Source organism: Poecilia reticulata, chromosome 14, assembly GCF_904066995.2.
Source record: "Poecilia reticulata chromosome 14, P_reticulata-male-v2, whole genome shotgun sequence".
NCBI lineage: Eukaryota > Metazoa > Chordata > Actinopteri > Cyprinodontiformes > Poeciliidae > Poecilia > Poecilia reticulata.
This window is the reverse complement of record NC_088843.1, coordinates 25,807,864-25,824,847: the sequence shown is the minus strand read 5'-3', so window position 1 is coordinate 25,824,847 and position 16,984 is coordinate 25,807,864. Positions and strand designations below refer to the sequence as shown.

Sequence of the window (16,984 nt, the reverse complement as noted above, 5' to 3'; positions counted from 1 at the left end):
AAAGTCCTGTTTTTATAGGGAACAAAAACTGCCACTGCAGTACTTTCTTTCCCAGGGTAGTAATATATATGTTCCAATGTAAGGTTGTATGTGGCCAAGAATTTATAGGACAGTCTCTCCACTGGATCTCATTAGAATTGGCGTCTGATTTAGTTCATCATCTACTTGGTTTAGCAGATGTTAAATATCAATTAGGTGACGGAGAATGATGCCGTCTATTGTATTGAGTTAACCACAGGAGCGTCGTCTATAAATGTTATCATATTATGTGTGCTGTAAACTGATATTCAGTAATGTGTAAAGTAAGAACAGCAGATGTCTCAGGATACATCCTTGGGGAACCCCAAACCCCAGCTTGTGATATTTTGCAAGCTCAGACTTACATCTATTATTACATCTCTAGACATGCAAAGATGGCACCTGAATAAAAATATTCTATAAGAGATTCACTCAGGTACACAGGTATAGACACTTTTTCAGAATGTTATTTTCCTTTGATTGAACAATTTTTGTTATTCCGGTCTATAACAAAATGTCTCTACAAAATTATAACCACAATAAAGTTTGTGGTTATAACCAGACAAAAAATGGAAGTTCAGCGGGGAATTGATACTGCTGGGAGACACTATATCTGTTTAAGTTATTGTATGTTTTTGTTAGTTTTTTAAAAAGATCAAATGGTCCAGATAAATTAAAAACAGGAAATAGCCTCTTAGTTTAGCCCTGAATCAGTTGCTGCAAACTGAATGCAAACTTGAAGATCAGAGCAGTAGTGAATGAGGCTATATATTTTTTACAGTGATGAATGACCTTTTGTATCAGTGTGATAACTGGCAATAAGCACCACTAGAGAGGTTCCTTTCAGTGAAAAAAAATAAAAAACTGATGCAATGAGCTCTAGACAAAGAGTCAGAATATGATGAAACAAACTCTTTCCTGATCGTATATTTTGTGAAAGACTTAAATATTACACAACAAATTGCAAACGAACAGCAATCTGTTTTCCGTTTCACTCAGCAATGAGGCAATCACTAGTGCAGGACTTCTTTCGTATCGCTCTTTTTACTTAACACAAACAGCTACATTAATATTCCAACAGCTGATATGTTTGCACTCTCCTGCTGAGGTTGGTCTGGCAATATCACTGCATGAGAAGGAATTATTAATCACACACCAGCTTCCCTGGCTGCTCTCTGTTGTTGTGCATTAACTGTTGCATCGTGAGCTGTTGGTGCTGCCCAGGAGTTGAGGAAGTGCGTCTCCTCTGAGTATTACACGAGGAGGAGAGAGTACCTTTCAAACAGGAAATAAACACTCCAATGATCCTTCAAGGAATTAACTTCCGACCTATTTGCAGCGCTTTTGAACACTCTTCTCAAGTCTGTTTGTCCAGGAAATGTGACATTGAGTTGTGTGCTGGCAGACACTACATTCATACCTTATTTTTCACATTGTGGTATGAGATTTGTGACTCAATGGAGCTCTGAGAGTGTTCACATCTGACACAAGAGAGTCAATGATTGTGCATTAAGGAGAGCAATGTATTTAGAGTCACATAAATAAGTTAGGTCATGTTTATGTGTAAAGAACATTTCAGCGACAAATGTTTCAAAACAGCTGGAGGAGCTGCAGAGATGCACTTTTCAGGCAGACCTGTGAAGACACTGCTGTCTTCTGCAGTCAGTACAGCTAAAGGCAAACACACAGTTTCTCTAGATTTTGTTGCAACATTAGTCCTCTAACCCTGGAACATTTCTTCAGGTGATAAAAGCCTGATTTTGTAATTGTGTTTATGCGACTCTGAATGTTCAGGTCTGAGTCCATCGATACAATCCAGGTTTTGGACCTTATTGGTAGTTTCTAGTTGTAATAAATGAAGCTGTATGATGACGCTGATCGTTACTCTGCATTTTGAAATATTAATATAAGCTGCAGAAAGTTATGGCACATTGGTTTGTTCTAAGTATCTGTTCAGGGCATGAATGGGTTCTGAGTCACTTGATGACATTCCAGTGTAGGAGCTTTCTATCAGTCAATACTGTAACAGAGAGTCCCACCTAACTCTCTGGTCTTTTTAATAATATAACATGATACACAGTCTGTATTTACATGGATAGCTATTGGATAATTGATGCAGTGAAATTGAATTATCCAAACAATGTTGGGGGCATAAACATGTTGTACTATATTGTTTTTTAGAGGTTTTAGCTGTGTCAATAAGAATTAAAAAAATGTGTCGTTGAAATTTAACATGTTTGATTCTCCAGGAGACTAAATGAGACAATCTAACACCCAAAAACAATTTGTAGAGAAAAGAAAAACTACTTTAGCAAGAGTTTAAAACAAAACGTTGTTCAGTGTTCAAGGAGAGTAGTCTTGACTGTGCAGTAGAAAACATAATAGTAGGTTGTTGAATGAAGGAAAAGTGCTTGTGCATCTCTGCAAATTTTGCAATATAGTTTGTAGATTTGGCTTGAAATGTCCAATTTATTTTACGCTTACAATGTAAAATTAGCATTATTTGAAAGGATAAAGAGGATGAAAACAACAAGGTTGGCTTGACGCAGTTCCACTTCGATTCCTGCATGTCATGCGATGTGTTGCCTCAGCAGCTTCAGTGGCCTCTGACAAAGCCCTGGCTTTAAACTCTGCTGTGAAGGATTGTTTCCATCGACATATAACTCATCAATTCCATGTCATGTTGCTGCACTCTGGTTGATCTGCTCAGCTTACTCCCAGGTGGCCTGTCATTAGTGTTGTCATTCAAGTTCTGTCTTCCTGCTGTGATTTATGAACGCACAGAGAAACCAGGGGGATATTTGGACCCACTCTCACATCACAGGAAGCTTTTATTTTTAAGTCTGTCTCATAATTATCAGAACATTTATGTGTTCAGTGATTCAGTTCTATATGCAGTTCTATTATTTTTATATGAAATTTTGACATTTAAACTTGGACCAATAAAAAAAAAAAAAAAATTAAACACAGAAACGTAGGGCTGATGGAAAAAAATGCTTATATGCATTACAGTATGCCCTCTGAATATTTGTGTAGGGATACTTTTGCATGAATTATTGCATTAATGCAGTGTGGCCTGGAGGCAATCCTCTGGTTGCCCTGCAGAAACCTTAATAAAGGTTTTATAATAGTGGCCTTCAGCTCATTTAAATTGTTTGTCAATGTGTCTCTCTTCACAGAACTCAATAGATTCTCTAATGGGTTTCGATCTAACAACATTTACTGACCAATCAACCACTAGTATACTCTAACTATTAATGCAGCTGTTTGTACTTTTAGCAGTGTGAGCAGGACAAGGATACATTTCTGTGAGTTTGTTACATCTTGATTGTGATGTTGCTCCAGAAGATCATCTGTAATTTAGATTTTTTTGTATTTATATTTCTGAACAACTTTGTCCCTGACTTGTTTTCAGGTCTCCTTGGTATTGATGGAGTTGTTGGTTTAGCGTTGATGTTGCAGCCGCTGGAACCTTTCAGAAAAGATCTACATATGATACTTAGATTGCACATTGGTGAACTTTACTTTTTTTTAATATTTCACTTACGAAGGTAATTGGTCCACCTGAATGCTTTAGAAGCGCCGTAGCACTTAGCCAATGTAAAATTTTTTTTTATTTAAAAAATATTTATATATATATTTTATTTTACTTTACAAACATGCCAAGAGGGGTGATGACTTTTGCAAGTCGTTGTATGTCACCTGTGCTTCTTCTGTATTTTTCCTTTTTCCATTACATAATTATTCAACAATGTTTTGAAGTTCCTTTTTGCATTTTGGATCAAGGCCTAAATCAAACATTACAACAGTCATCTGCTTGACAACTGTCAGCAGAACTACCCGTTTTTATGTTAGTCATAAAAGATTTCTGTAGTGAAATTTCTTTTATTCTTATTTAACTATTCAAATATTCTGAGAAATTTATTTTTTTAATACTGAAAAGCCAAACCTTAATTATGAAAATGTTCTATTTCGTTACCTTCTTAAAATAATTGCCTAAGTCATTTTTTTTCAAAAATGATTTTTTTCTTCGTGATGCTGGCCACCTCTGGTAAAATTGCCTACATCCTCAATTAAACAGATCATGCCATTCTACCCCTTTTGTATAATTGCCTATGTCAAGAGTGTGACTTAGGCAGTTTTATTTTGCTTAAGTCACCAGACAAATTGACTTAGGCAATTTTAGAAGTTTTTCAAGATGACGGATGATTCAAGGAGATGAAAATTCTACACAGCTGCTGATGCTATTTCCAAGATTCAGGACTCTTCCCATGTTGGTAAGTGAAGATGTTTACTATAATATATACTAGGCTATCAAAATTGCATAAAATGTGATCTTTTGTGAAAATTTTAGTTTAGGAAGCTAGCTAAAAATGCTGTGTGATAGACTGGCGGCCTGCCCAGGGTGTGCCCTGCCTTTGCCCGAAGCCAGCTGGGATTGCCTCCAGCATTAACCATGACCCTAATGAGGAATAAAAGGTATCGATAAAAGATGGATGGATGGATGGATGTAAGTTAGCTAAAAAGCACAAACAGTGGAAAGACTCCAGAGTCATCTAACTAAGAAAGTTTTCAATACTGTAATGTAATCTAGAAAAAATTCACAAAGGACCCTCTATACTTGATTGATTTTAACTAATGAAAATTTCAGTTGAACATAAGTAATCGTAAATGATTTGACTGGTGTCATAGTGTGCCTGTATTGCTGTATCTAGAGGCAACTTGCAAACCATTTTGGGAATCCACGATGTATCTTAATACAATTGACCTCAAAGGCAATTCATGTTTGTCAGAATAATCACACATTTTTGAAAGGTTTGAATATTTTTTTTTTACATTTTGTTAGGAGATGCACTTGATATTGATGACACCAGTCTGTCCTCATCTACTGAGAATGACAATGAGACCATCAATAAAGAGATGGTGCAGTATGTTGATAATGATGCACCATCTGCTCCCATGGATAAAGACGCCTAGCAGACACATCCACACCAAGAAGAGGCAATATCAAATGATGATGGCAATGATGGTGATGATGTCATTCAAGATCCGGACTATACCCCAACCTGTGATGAGTCCTCTTCTCCTGAAGATGAAAACAGCCTATCTATGGTGGCAACAACTTTAGAACAGCAGGTTGAGGATGTTGAATTAAAAGATGCAGGCAAAAAAGAAAAGAAATAAACACCTCAGTCCAAGAACATGGAAGCAAAATGAATCCAAGCAGAAACGTCAAAAAGGAATGTCATACAAGAGCAAAAGTGGCAAAGAAATAAGTGCAAAGACTATGGATCCTCCCTGCAACTCCAAGTTCTGTCAGCGAGTCTCAACTCGAGACTGCCCAGTCCTTACAGAAGAGCAGCGGCAGTGGGTATTTGACCAGATTTGGGCAATGAACACCTGGGAAGAACGTCGGTTATATGTCACCACTTTGGTCACAAAGACTAGCATAAAGCAAAAAATAGTTACTGAGGGATCCCAAAGCAATTCATCATTTACCTACCAACTGAAGCTTGATGATGGAACAAGTGTTAAAGTGTGCAAGGCACTTTTTTCTTCTACAATTGGTCTCCCTGAAAGAACCATTACAAAATGGCTGGATGACCCTATCAACCCTGAAAAACAAGCAGAAGTGCCATCAAAATCTGGACCCAAAAGTGGCAGGCATACAAAGGTTGAAATTGATGTCAAGGATTTCCTTACGAACTGGTTGAGGGACCTGCCCAGTGTTGACTCACACTACTGCAGAAGCACAGCTACCTACAAAGACAATAAGTTCCTTTACCAAGGCACAACCATCTCCCAACTACATCGTGAATATGGACAGGCAGCTGCAACTGCTGGAGTGAGAGCTGTTGGAATCCAATATTTCACAGCTGTGTTCCATGAGGAGAACTACTCCGTATTTATTCCAAGAAAAGATCAGTGTGATGTTTGTGTTTCATTCAAACATGGAAATATCAGTAAGGCTGCATACGACGCTCATGTCACCAAGAAGGATGAAGCGAGGCAAGAGAAATCTAGGGGCAAGGATTCTGCTGATGAAGAGAAGTCTGTTTGGACAATGGACTTGCAAGCTGTGCTACTGTGTCCAAAAACCCAAGCCAGCAGCCTGTATTACAAAACGAAACTGCAGGTCCACAACTTTACCCCTTTTCAGCTTGAGATCAAAGGAAGGCTACTGCTATGTTTGGGACGAATCAGAAGGGGACCTCTGTAGCGAGGTATTTGCACATCTTCAGTATCATCATTTTGATGATACTGAAGGAGGTCATAGTTTGACCTCTTTGAGGTCATAGAGCATAGTTTGGAGCAACGGTTGCGGTTATCAGAATCGCAATACATGTGTAGAAAATGCATACTCTGAGCTTGCAAGGAAATATGGGGTGCTAATAACCCAGAAATACCTTCTTGCAGGTGATACACAAATGGAGTGTGACAGTATGCATAGTACTATTGAACGAAAAATAGTTGCAGATATCATCACCCCAAGAGACTGTCGTTGTACTCCAGACTGCAAGAATCAGGCCATCACCTTACTATGTGAAAGTGCTCAAGTACGATGAGTTCCTGAAGCTGAACGGATCTTACTTCTTCAGCATCAGACCAGGCAAAAAAGTTGGAGACCCAACTGTGCATGACTTGCGGGGTCTTCAGTTTAGCAGTGAAGGCAAGGTCCACTTCAAGCTGTCCTTTTCAGAAGACTGTGTGTGGGAAGAACTGCCACAAAGAGTGCAGGTGCCAAATGGGCCAATGGCATGGATAAGTTTGTTTTCATGTGCTCGGCCAATCAAAGAGAGAAAGTTCCAGGACCTCCAGTCAATGAAACCCATCATGCCTGTCGAGTGTCATCACTTCTTTGAAAATGTGCCACACTAATAGGCATCAGACAAGAACCCAGCAAAGAAGAGCTGGAAGGAGAAGTGGAAAAAATGCACATGCCTCCTCAGCATTATGTTTTGTTAGTTTGTGCTGTAAAATTGCCTAGGTCACAAAGGCATGTTCAAAAATGTGCCTAAGTCATTTAATTCTGTCATGTTCCATGTTTGACTGACCTTGCTGTTTGTATGTCAAAAGACATCTGTTGTTACAAATTTTTTTTTAATTAAAATTGTTTGTAAATATCATTTATTCAACAAATGGTTCAGTTTTTTGTGTTTCCTGAAAAATTGCAAAAAATGACTTAGGCAATTATTTTAAGAAGGTGACGATTTCTTGAATAAACTGCTAAGTGCACTACAATATGGGTCAAGGTAGATGAAAAGTTCAGAACTAATCGGTTAATTGAAGCTTTTTATGCTACGAAACTCATCACTTCTATAGTCTTATGCAGATTCTCCACTCCTTTCCAAGCAAAGTTCTCTCGACACAACTTGCTCCGGCACCTCCCTGCCACGCTGCACTGTACTCTTGCTTTGTCGTTACAAATGACCGGTGAGATGATGAATGTTGTTGTCATTCCGACACAGTGCTGCAGTTCAGGCTTTAAGGGGATCAATGTGAACCTCCCCTCCCCAGAGATCCATTCTGCTCTCAGCTAGCCCCGCTACAGCACTCACACAAAGACCACAGCATGACAGCAACACCTCACTCAGTCGATCTGAGCACAGCCACCATGAAAGTCAATAAGTGAAAGAGGGGCTTTTTTCACCTTTAATTACATATGAGCCACACATGCAGCACAGGATGTCACATCCCCTTTAAAGGAAGCCTTACAGGACATTTCAAGTTTGGCCATTTTTGTGTTTTTGCATGAAGCAGAGTGATTTCTCCCACTGAAACAGGCTGAGTGCTCTTTACTGCCTGCACTTTACATTTCTGCTGCCTTATAAAAGTTTCTGCTCGATGCAGTTTGATTTGTTGTTCACTATTTTATTATTAGTCTCTAAATTAAAGTGAAAGGACGAATGCACTTTCTTTTGACTTGCTGGATGACAAGATCAATACCACTCTCTCATATGTGTGTTAAATTTCAGACAAGAGCAAGAAGCCTCTGAAAGTCCAGCACCACTGAACGTCTTGTGAACTGGCTGCACAGATTTGATTTATTTACTTTTGTAGACTGAACTCTCCGTATCCAAACTGTCTGTTTGCAAATGTGAGCCTTATGGGTCTTCTACGTGTAAAATTCCCTGAGTAGATCCAGAAATGTAAAAAAAGCAATCTAATTGGTTTAGCAAACCATAACTAAACAACAATGGCTGATGTCAGTCAAAATTACAAAATCATGATTATTAGGAAATAAAAAAGCCAAATAGATTTCAGTCTGAGTTATTGCTGATCAATACTTGCATGCAAAGTCTTAAGCTTTCTTCTCCAACCTTTTCAGGTTTATGGGGTGTGTAGCTAGTTTTTTCTGTCTAGATATTTTCCCACTCGGTGTGCATTTCTGTAGCTCCTCCAGAGCTACCATAAGTTTCTTGACTATTTGTCTGAGTCAGGATCTCCTTACCAAGTGTAACCCCGGGTAAAACCTGCCCTTCAGTATGCGTTACTGCTCTGGATTGCCGTCATGCTTCATATGACAATCATAATAACATGATGCATTCAGCCAATCACATTGTCTGAGGCATCACTACAGGCCTGCTCCAGCTTTTCCCAGTCAGGTGTGAGAGGGAGAGCTGGAGACAAAGTTGCTGGAGGCCTGTACCTCCAAACAACTTCCTGTTTCATCCACTTTGTTCTGTATGCACTTTAAGGCTCACAATACAAATATGATTTACATCTCCACTAAACCACTGAGCTTGGAGCCATGAAGTTTCAATGGAATTGGTGAGTTATGAATAAAATGTTTTGTTTATTGTTTGTTTGTTTGTTTGTTTGTTTGTCTGCAGCATGCAGGTGTTTGTAGCTAATGCTAGCTGATTGGCTGGCATTTGGAGCCAATTGTGACATAATTCAACTTTCTAAACTTATATATTGAATTTAACTTGGTAAGTTAAATGCAAATGCCTCCATTTTGTCTTAGGACACATACTCAGTTGTGGGTTGTGATGTGTAATATTAATATGGCACTTAAACCTGAGTAAAACTGATTTATTGATGATACAACTATGTGAATGTCTACAAATAAGTGCAAAATGTAAATTTTGCATGTTTAACAAAAGGTTTAAGATTTTAAAAAATATCAGCGCACTCTGTCTATGTCCATTTCCAATGCACTTTCTAAAGGCAATATGTTACACTGCATTTTAGAAGGAACGTGCCGCCAGGTTTTTCTCATTTGTTTGCTGGTTTTGTTTCTTTTAGGTGTTTTATGCAAAGCATGCTAAAAGCCATGAATCATATTCCTTCTACTTTCCAATCATGCAGCACTTTATGCTGATATTTGACCAAACGAAATGCCAATAAAATACATTGTTACAAGTTAGTCACATATTTTAGCTAAGAATATGCTTATATTTCCTTTGGCTTTCCTTTGGCAGGTGACTGTACAGGCAGATAAGATGTGGTGTTTCAGCTCCCCAGACCTCATAGAGCTTATGCATTTTTCCGTCTTAAGATTTTTGAAGTATTCTTCTGAAGGTGACCTTGCAGGCTGCTCTCTTTGCTCCTGTCAAATGTGTGACTAAAGTAAAGGTTTTGCCTTCTTTTTTATTTTCGTTCTCTTCAAGTCTTTCATGTTGTGGGATCTTGCTCTCTGGCACCTACACATCAGACCTTTTTTTTATCATAAAAGAACAAAGGCACCCTGATGAATAAAAGAAAAGAAGTTTGCTCAGCGCACAGTTCCTACGTCTGCTGTGACAGACAACAATCTGTGTGATACAAACAAACACAACAGGTGAGTTTTCTTTCATCAGAACAGTAATATTTAATAAAGTGTGAAAACTACAGTTAGGTCCTTATTAAAGAATAATGTTCTGTGATCTTCCCATTTTCTTTTCTTGTACTTTTAGAAATTCATGAACTGTGCAGTTTGTTTTGGACTGAGACTTGCTGGGTGGCTTATTCCTTACCTGACTGAGCTCATATCATCCTTCACTGACCAGAGGCCGAGATAATAAAGTTTGGGAGTCAGAGGTGTCACCTGGCTGCCAGCATCCCAGAGACACACATTTCACAATCTAAAGAAAATAGACATCCATAACACACTGCGGCTACGGAGACTTTGAAGCTCTCTTCACATAATTGCAGCCTCAAATGCTACTGAGGGGGTTTTGCTTGAAAATCCAGAGCAGGTAATCTTGCTGTGTCTCAGTGGTATGGGTTAAGCGCTGACTTTTATTTGCCAACATGACTGCAGTGCAAAAGTCCCAGTTCTAACCAGGATGTGTTTCCTTGAAACAGAACCTTAGCTGATTGTGTTTAGAGAATATTTTTAGCTTGGAGGTGAAACACTAAAGCTACTTATTTACAGTTGTAATATGTGGTTGATTCTATAGTCCTACTGCAGCAAAGCGTCCTCAAACTAGCTTTCTGCTTCACAGAAGTTATGAAGTGATTTTTCTGGAATGCTATAGTTATATAATATATATATTCAAAGTAATATTGGACTGAGCTGCCAAAAAACATTACTGCAGAAGTCTTGGTCATTGTGTTTGTTCTCTCTGGCTAACCTTAGTCAGGTGTTCATGGTTTTTTTTAGAAAGCAATGCTCTCCTCCTCTGACACCTATGATACAAGTATAATTATGTCTTCTCATTTCTGATCTGTACAGACATGTCCTTTCATAACAACATGCCCATAAGGGATGTGGATGTTTCATCTTTTCCTAGTGTTTAAAGACAATCACATTTTCTGCACTATTATGGCATTATTTTAATGCCACCAACCTAAATGCACAGTGAGATTGATATGAGAGGACATGTGGGGAAAAAAACACTAATTTGTGTTGTGTACATTTAAATTCTACTCTCTCTCTCTCAGTACATGTTGTGGGACGCTGTCAACTCTGAACTCTTGCTCTGCCTGGTCTGCTCAATTCACAACTCATCCAAGTGTATGTAAATAAACCACACTTTGTGAAATGTCGTGAGAAAAATCTAAATTACCGATTTCTGAGAAAATAATTACATTTCTTTTTTTTTCAACAAAACATATTAGCTGAAGTAATGAAGAAGCCACTCCATGTTACAGAGAGCAGTTTAGGAGGTATGTGAATGATAACTTTTGTGTTTGAATTCAGCTGGTTTACAGAGTAAATCTGACCTGCTTTGGGATGTGTGGGAAACTCACAGCTGATTAACATACCAACTTTGAATGGCCATTTATACACTTGTTATTGATTTCAGCCAAAAAGATGAAAGTTTGAAAGAAACACTTTGCTACTTAACATCGTCATCACAACACCCTGTTGGTAAAAGAAAAAGGCCCAGGTTTGTTCACTGGGCCACTGGTTCTCACTATATTTGGCCCAGATAACAGATACATTTTGCTGACAGGGTAAATGCTGTACCAGACGTAAATATTGTAATGCATTCCACACTGACTGACTGCATCTAGTAGATGTACACCAAGGCATTCTCCAGCCAGCCGAGAAACTCAATAAGCACAAACGCTAACTGGAAAATGGAACAAGAGATGAAAACTTCTAAATATATATTTCTATTGCACACCTTCCTAGTCATACCTGTTGACAGTCAAAGCAGAATGTGGAATTATTGCAAATAATGTAAATGAACAGCTTTTGTGAACATCCCCAGGCAGCTGATCAGATTTGGAGATAATTCTTTTGAAACTTTGATATTTGTTTTCTTCCTAATCTTGTTTTGCAGGGTTCCAGCAATCAAACGGCCACATCTTGATGTTTTTTTTTTGTTTGTTTTTTTTTTCTGATTTCTATGTGTTTAACATCATTAGAAAGTTTAGTATTCATGCTTTCAGAATCTGTAGTTTGTTCTTGGTTTGATTTTGGCTGGTCACAATTACAGCCAGATCGTTTTCATCCAATCAGAGAATTACTTGGATGAAAAAGAAGTGGCCACAACCAGCAAATCAAAATACTGCATTAACTGGAAGAAATTGCAAAACATGGCACTTGCCCAGGGAAAACCCCAGATGAACATGATAATATCACATTTGAATTTTGTTAATTAAGATTTTGGGGTAAAGCATACAAATATGTTTTGTTTGCATTTTATGTAATATTTAGAAGTTTCTCAAGCCTCACTTTTGAAAAGCTTCGTATGTCACTGCTCCCTTAGGTCCGTAACTTACATTGTAGCATTTATGGAGTTTTATTTTAGCATCCTAAAGTCTGCTTTCACTGCAAGACCTGGTCATGTTGGCAGTTTTGTTGAAGGTCCTCAACTTTGAATATTCGATCATTTGCCACAGCTTGGAATTGCTTATTTCAAATCATTTTGAGGACTCCTCAAATCCCTTATCAGACTCACAACATTGAACATCCATATGTCAAAATCTGTTTGGCTATTTTACCACACTCCACCATGAACATTCCCAATGATTTTTCAAATAATATAACTCTTACCTCTACTGCATGTAAAATTCTACCTGTTCTTAAAATTCTGCCTGTTCTTTCCTGTTCCACAGGAACTTATAAAAACCTAACTGCAATATTTCTTGAAGCCTTGGAAAGATGGAATTGCACTACTCTACTGAAAAGGAAGGTTCTCGACTGTCCTGATGGACTTTATCTTCATTTGAAAATTATAAATCATATCAGCAGAATAAATGATAAATCCCTCCTTCTTTTAGTGCCTTAGAGGGCCCAAGAAAGTCGAAAAAACTAAATCCCTCATGCACTTCATTATTTCCATCCTGTAAGGCACTTGTCCAAGATCATCTAATATATAATCCGCTCCGTTAATGTATTCCTTGTCCTGAGAGATGCTGTGACAAGATGAGCATTATAGCATCCTATAAGGCCGAAGAAAATGGGCCATGCAGTAGAAACATTATTGCTCTTGTTTCAAAGACGCCACTAAAAGCTGCAGTCGGCCACAGCTTATTGCATACCGAGGGACATGCTCACAGGATTTGTCTGAAACTGTGAGAAAGATGATAACCACAGACAACAAAGAGTGAAAAGGAAAGGAGTTTGCTGCAAAAAGGAATTATTAAACAAAAGACAAACATAATGGAGAGAAACAAGAATAACATTTGTCTTATCAGAAGAATTTTTGTAGCAGTTGTATTGCAGCATTACTACAGTGAGTCATTCAGCAAAGGTTTGTGAAGAATTATTACTACCGTAGTTTTAAAAACTATTCAGCCTGCCTGATAGTCTACTCAGGTCAGTTTTGGTGACTAGAAATCCCTGAACTACCGGGAATGGATTCAACCTTCCAGACCTCTTAGGTTTCCTGGTTCTGGTTCTGGTTCTGGTTCTGTTCTGCGTCACCAGAACCAAACACGGAGAAGCAGCATTCAGATTCTATGCTCCACTAATCTGAAACAAACTTTCAGAAAACTGTAAAAGAGCCGAAACAATGAGTTCCTTTAAATCGAGGCCAAAACCCACCTGTTGCCTTTGGCTCATAATAGCTGGAAAATGAATCAATATTTTAGATGTGTATTTGCTTGGTGATTTTAATGAAACCATTTGACAAAATGGAAAATGTTTATTGCTGGTACAGTAAAATATATTTACTGTATCAGGTTTTTATGACGTAAAGTACTTTGAACTGATCTGTTGGTGATATGTGCTATACAAATAAACTAGACTCTCAGCCATTATTGTTCAGGTGAGCTGTTACAAGAGAAATGGGCTGAGGATCAATATTTCTACTGGTTACTGAGAAAAACTGTGTGCCAACTTGAAAATATGGAAACAGCCCAGTTTATATTGATTTTGACTCAGTTGAATATGTTGAAAAAATCTATTAAATTGAAATATTATTCACTACTTTGGGCAGCTAAGCCCTGAAAACTGCTATGCAGCTACTGCAAAGTTCCTGGTGACACAGTCATTAAAGGAGGAGGGTGAGTGGATTCACATACAACACTTACCTAATTGCAGTCACAATTGTCACATTTTTATGTCCACCTTTCAGTTGTAAGCAGTTAGTCGTTGCTTTAGGTGCTTTACAGGCTGACAGGTTTCAGACTCTGTAGTCCTGGGCAGGGAATTGACCAGTTTGATCTCCATAGACATTTTTCCTGACTTCCCAAACATGACCAGTTAATAAAAACCTCCCTTAAAAGTTTTATTTTATGATAAATATTCATCAGCGTGTTTTGAAGTAATTTTAAAGGGCTTGTGCATCAGTACTGAAAGGTGAATATTTCATATTACACAAAAGGTTGTAAATGTCACAGTTCTGTTTGTATGCTGATCAAATTATCACAAGAAGACAAACAACCAGGAGTTTGTTGAGCTTTACTGGCAGTGTGGATCAATATCTGTTAATGTTTTAATACCAGCTGATGGGACATATCTGGGTACCACAGGCGAAACAGAACAAATCCTCCACAAACTCTTTACCTGCATATCAAGCCTGCTTCTTGGAATATGTAAATACACACAAATATGCAACAACATTTTGATCAGCTGTGATTACAACATGGTTCCCAGTTCTGCTGCTGAAAAACCATCATGTTTCAAAGCATGATGCATGAACGTCAGAGGACCTTTTTCAGTTTTATCTGAAAACAAAGTGTTTAATACCGGGTCGCTGCAAGGTTAAGCATATACATGTGAGATTTGAACACAGGACAGATCTGGAGAGTTTGCATGTAAGATGAATACTGTTAGCTTAACGTTTCAGTGAGCATCCTTCATTAGCACAACGCTGCCCTTCTAATTGGTTACATCCATTCTTAAATTAATCTATCACTGAATTTCTTTCATTCATTTACAGTTTAAGATAAACTTGATCAAAAACTAAATAAGTAAGGTCTAATTTAGCTTCAAACTAAGAAAAATATGAATGTATATTTTTATTCTGTGTATGTAAACTTGTACATGTCATCTCTCTTTTTTTATTTGAGTGCATAGACAAATTGTCCACTTTCATCACTTTCTCCCTCCTGCAGAGATCAATGTCTGAGATAAAACAAACAGTAAAGTTAGATAACAGCAACTAATGCAAATTGTAGAGTAGTAGATCAACAAAATATAAATTTACATGAATATTTGTCTATACACTGAACAAACTTGCAGTCTTCTGACATGCTTGAGCAAAACCTTGAGATACTTTAACACTAGCTGTTTGGTTAGCGGTGCATGTAGTTTCAGACCTGTCTCACATGAAAGTTCTTAGAATTGCACATTGGACTCCATCCTCCAAAATGGCTAAATAAGCCGCTCGTTGTTTGACTTTGATTTTGAAATCCTTGCACAGGCCAAAGATCAGACACATATCTGTATAAATAGGTAAATCCTTCACAAGTTCAGGACAGTATTGCTTGTACTGCAGCAGGTGAAGTTTGCCTAAAGCAAAGATGAAGTCCTTCTTTTTTTTTGGGACATTGCTGGTCTGTGGTCTGGTTGGATCCCAGGAAACCATAGAAAGCCAGCTCCAGCAGGTCATGGCCAGACTGGAGAAACTTGAGAGGGAGAATGAAGACAGAGGTTAGTTAGCTGAATTCCTCATCTCTTTCAGTCATATTAATGTTGTAGTGAGTACAAGCTTCAATCTTCTGGTCATTAATGGAAATTATCTGTGCTTCCAAAGCCAACAGCTCTCAAGTGGCGTTCTCTGCTGCACTCATCGAGTCGCAGACTTGGACCTCCGTGGGGCCTTTTGATCGTTATCACACACTGGAGTTCAAGAAAGTGATAACGAACATTGGCAATGCGTACAATCCAGAGACAGGTACCTTCAACTATTACTACTAATGATGATTTTACCTTGTATTGCATTGGTCTGCAATTAAAAATGTTAAAATTGGACAACAATGAGAGTTTGGAAGTTGCTGGTCATTGTACATTGTGGTGTTAAACTAGATTCTCCATCCATGCTTTAACTTAATAAACTATTCAGTGGAAAGGTTGATAATGAAGTCATAGAGGTCACTCGACGCGTTTTAATTTGTTCTGCTAATGTCAAAGGGAGGGCTGCAAGGTGGCGCAGTCGATTTCACTATTGCTTTACAGCATGAAAGTCTTGTCTCCAAGTGTCGGCATCTCTGTCTCTAACACTGATGAGATGTTTGGACCTCGCTCTTTGTTCCTATCTTCCTGCAGGAATTTTCACAGCCCCAGTGAAAGGACTCTACTACTTCCGGTTCACCGGAGTAGTCGGCAGGACAGGGAAGCTGAACGCAGGACTGAAGAAAAACGGTGAGAACATTGTCGCAATCTACCACAAAGCAGGGACACAAGCCAGCGCTTCCAACGGAGTGGCACTGGAGCTGGAGGAGGGGAACCGGGTCTACGTCCAGATCTGGGAGAACGACCTGACCATTGCAGATCAAAGCCGGCTCAGCACCTTCAGCGGCTTCCTTGTCTTCCCTCTTTGAGGGAAACCCCTGAACACCAAAACGCATGATGTCATCTTTTGAATGTTTTGTGTAACTGAGTTGAAAACTATAAACATAACAAAATAAAAACATAACACTCTATCAAGATTTGCTGTATTTTTTTCTACACTTAATAGTTGCTGCCAATTATATGGCATTTATACTAGACTTATAAGCTTCAATCTTTTTTTCTGACTCTTTGGATCTTTTGTATTCACTCTCACTCTCTCACTGTCAGCTAGTTGAATGTCTGAGTTGCAGTGGTCTAATTATGTGCAGCTAATATAAACTTGTGTTTGAATCTATTAATTTTAGGTGGGAATAAATGTTTTGTAAAAAAAAAAATTGTAACAAAAAAATGCATTTCTTCACTTTCTATTGCTTATTGTATTACTTTAATTTTTTTAAATAAAATCAAAGTTTCTTAAAAAATTTTTAGATTTGCTCTGTTTAATTGTTTCTTATGAGGTTATATATATATATATATATATATATATATATATATATATATATATATATATATATATATATATATATATATATATATATATATATAATTGAATTTTTGTGAGATCATCAAACTATAATAATACCAACC

The 16,984-nt window shown here is 37.9% G+C and overlaps 1 protein-coding gene across 1 annotated transcript; it reads left to right on the top strand.

The window, feature by feature from the left end:
- Nucleotides 1-15,313: 15,313 nt before the first annotated feature.
- LOC103476253 (cerebellin-1-like) lies at nucleotides 15,314-16,492 on the top strand. The gene is made up of 3 exons (XM_008428459.2): nucleotides 15,314-15,496; nucleotides 15,600-15,740; nucleotides 16,112-16,492. The coding sequence occupies exons 1-3, from the start codon at nucleotides 15,367-15,369 to the stop codon at nucleotides 16,384-16,386; spliced, it is 546 nt and encodes a 181-aa protein (XP_008426681.1). The 5' UTR covers nucleotides 15,314-15,366; the 3' UTR covers nucleotides 16,387-16,492.
- The last annotated feature ends 492 nt before the right edge of the window (nucleotides 16,493-16,984 follow it).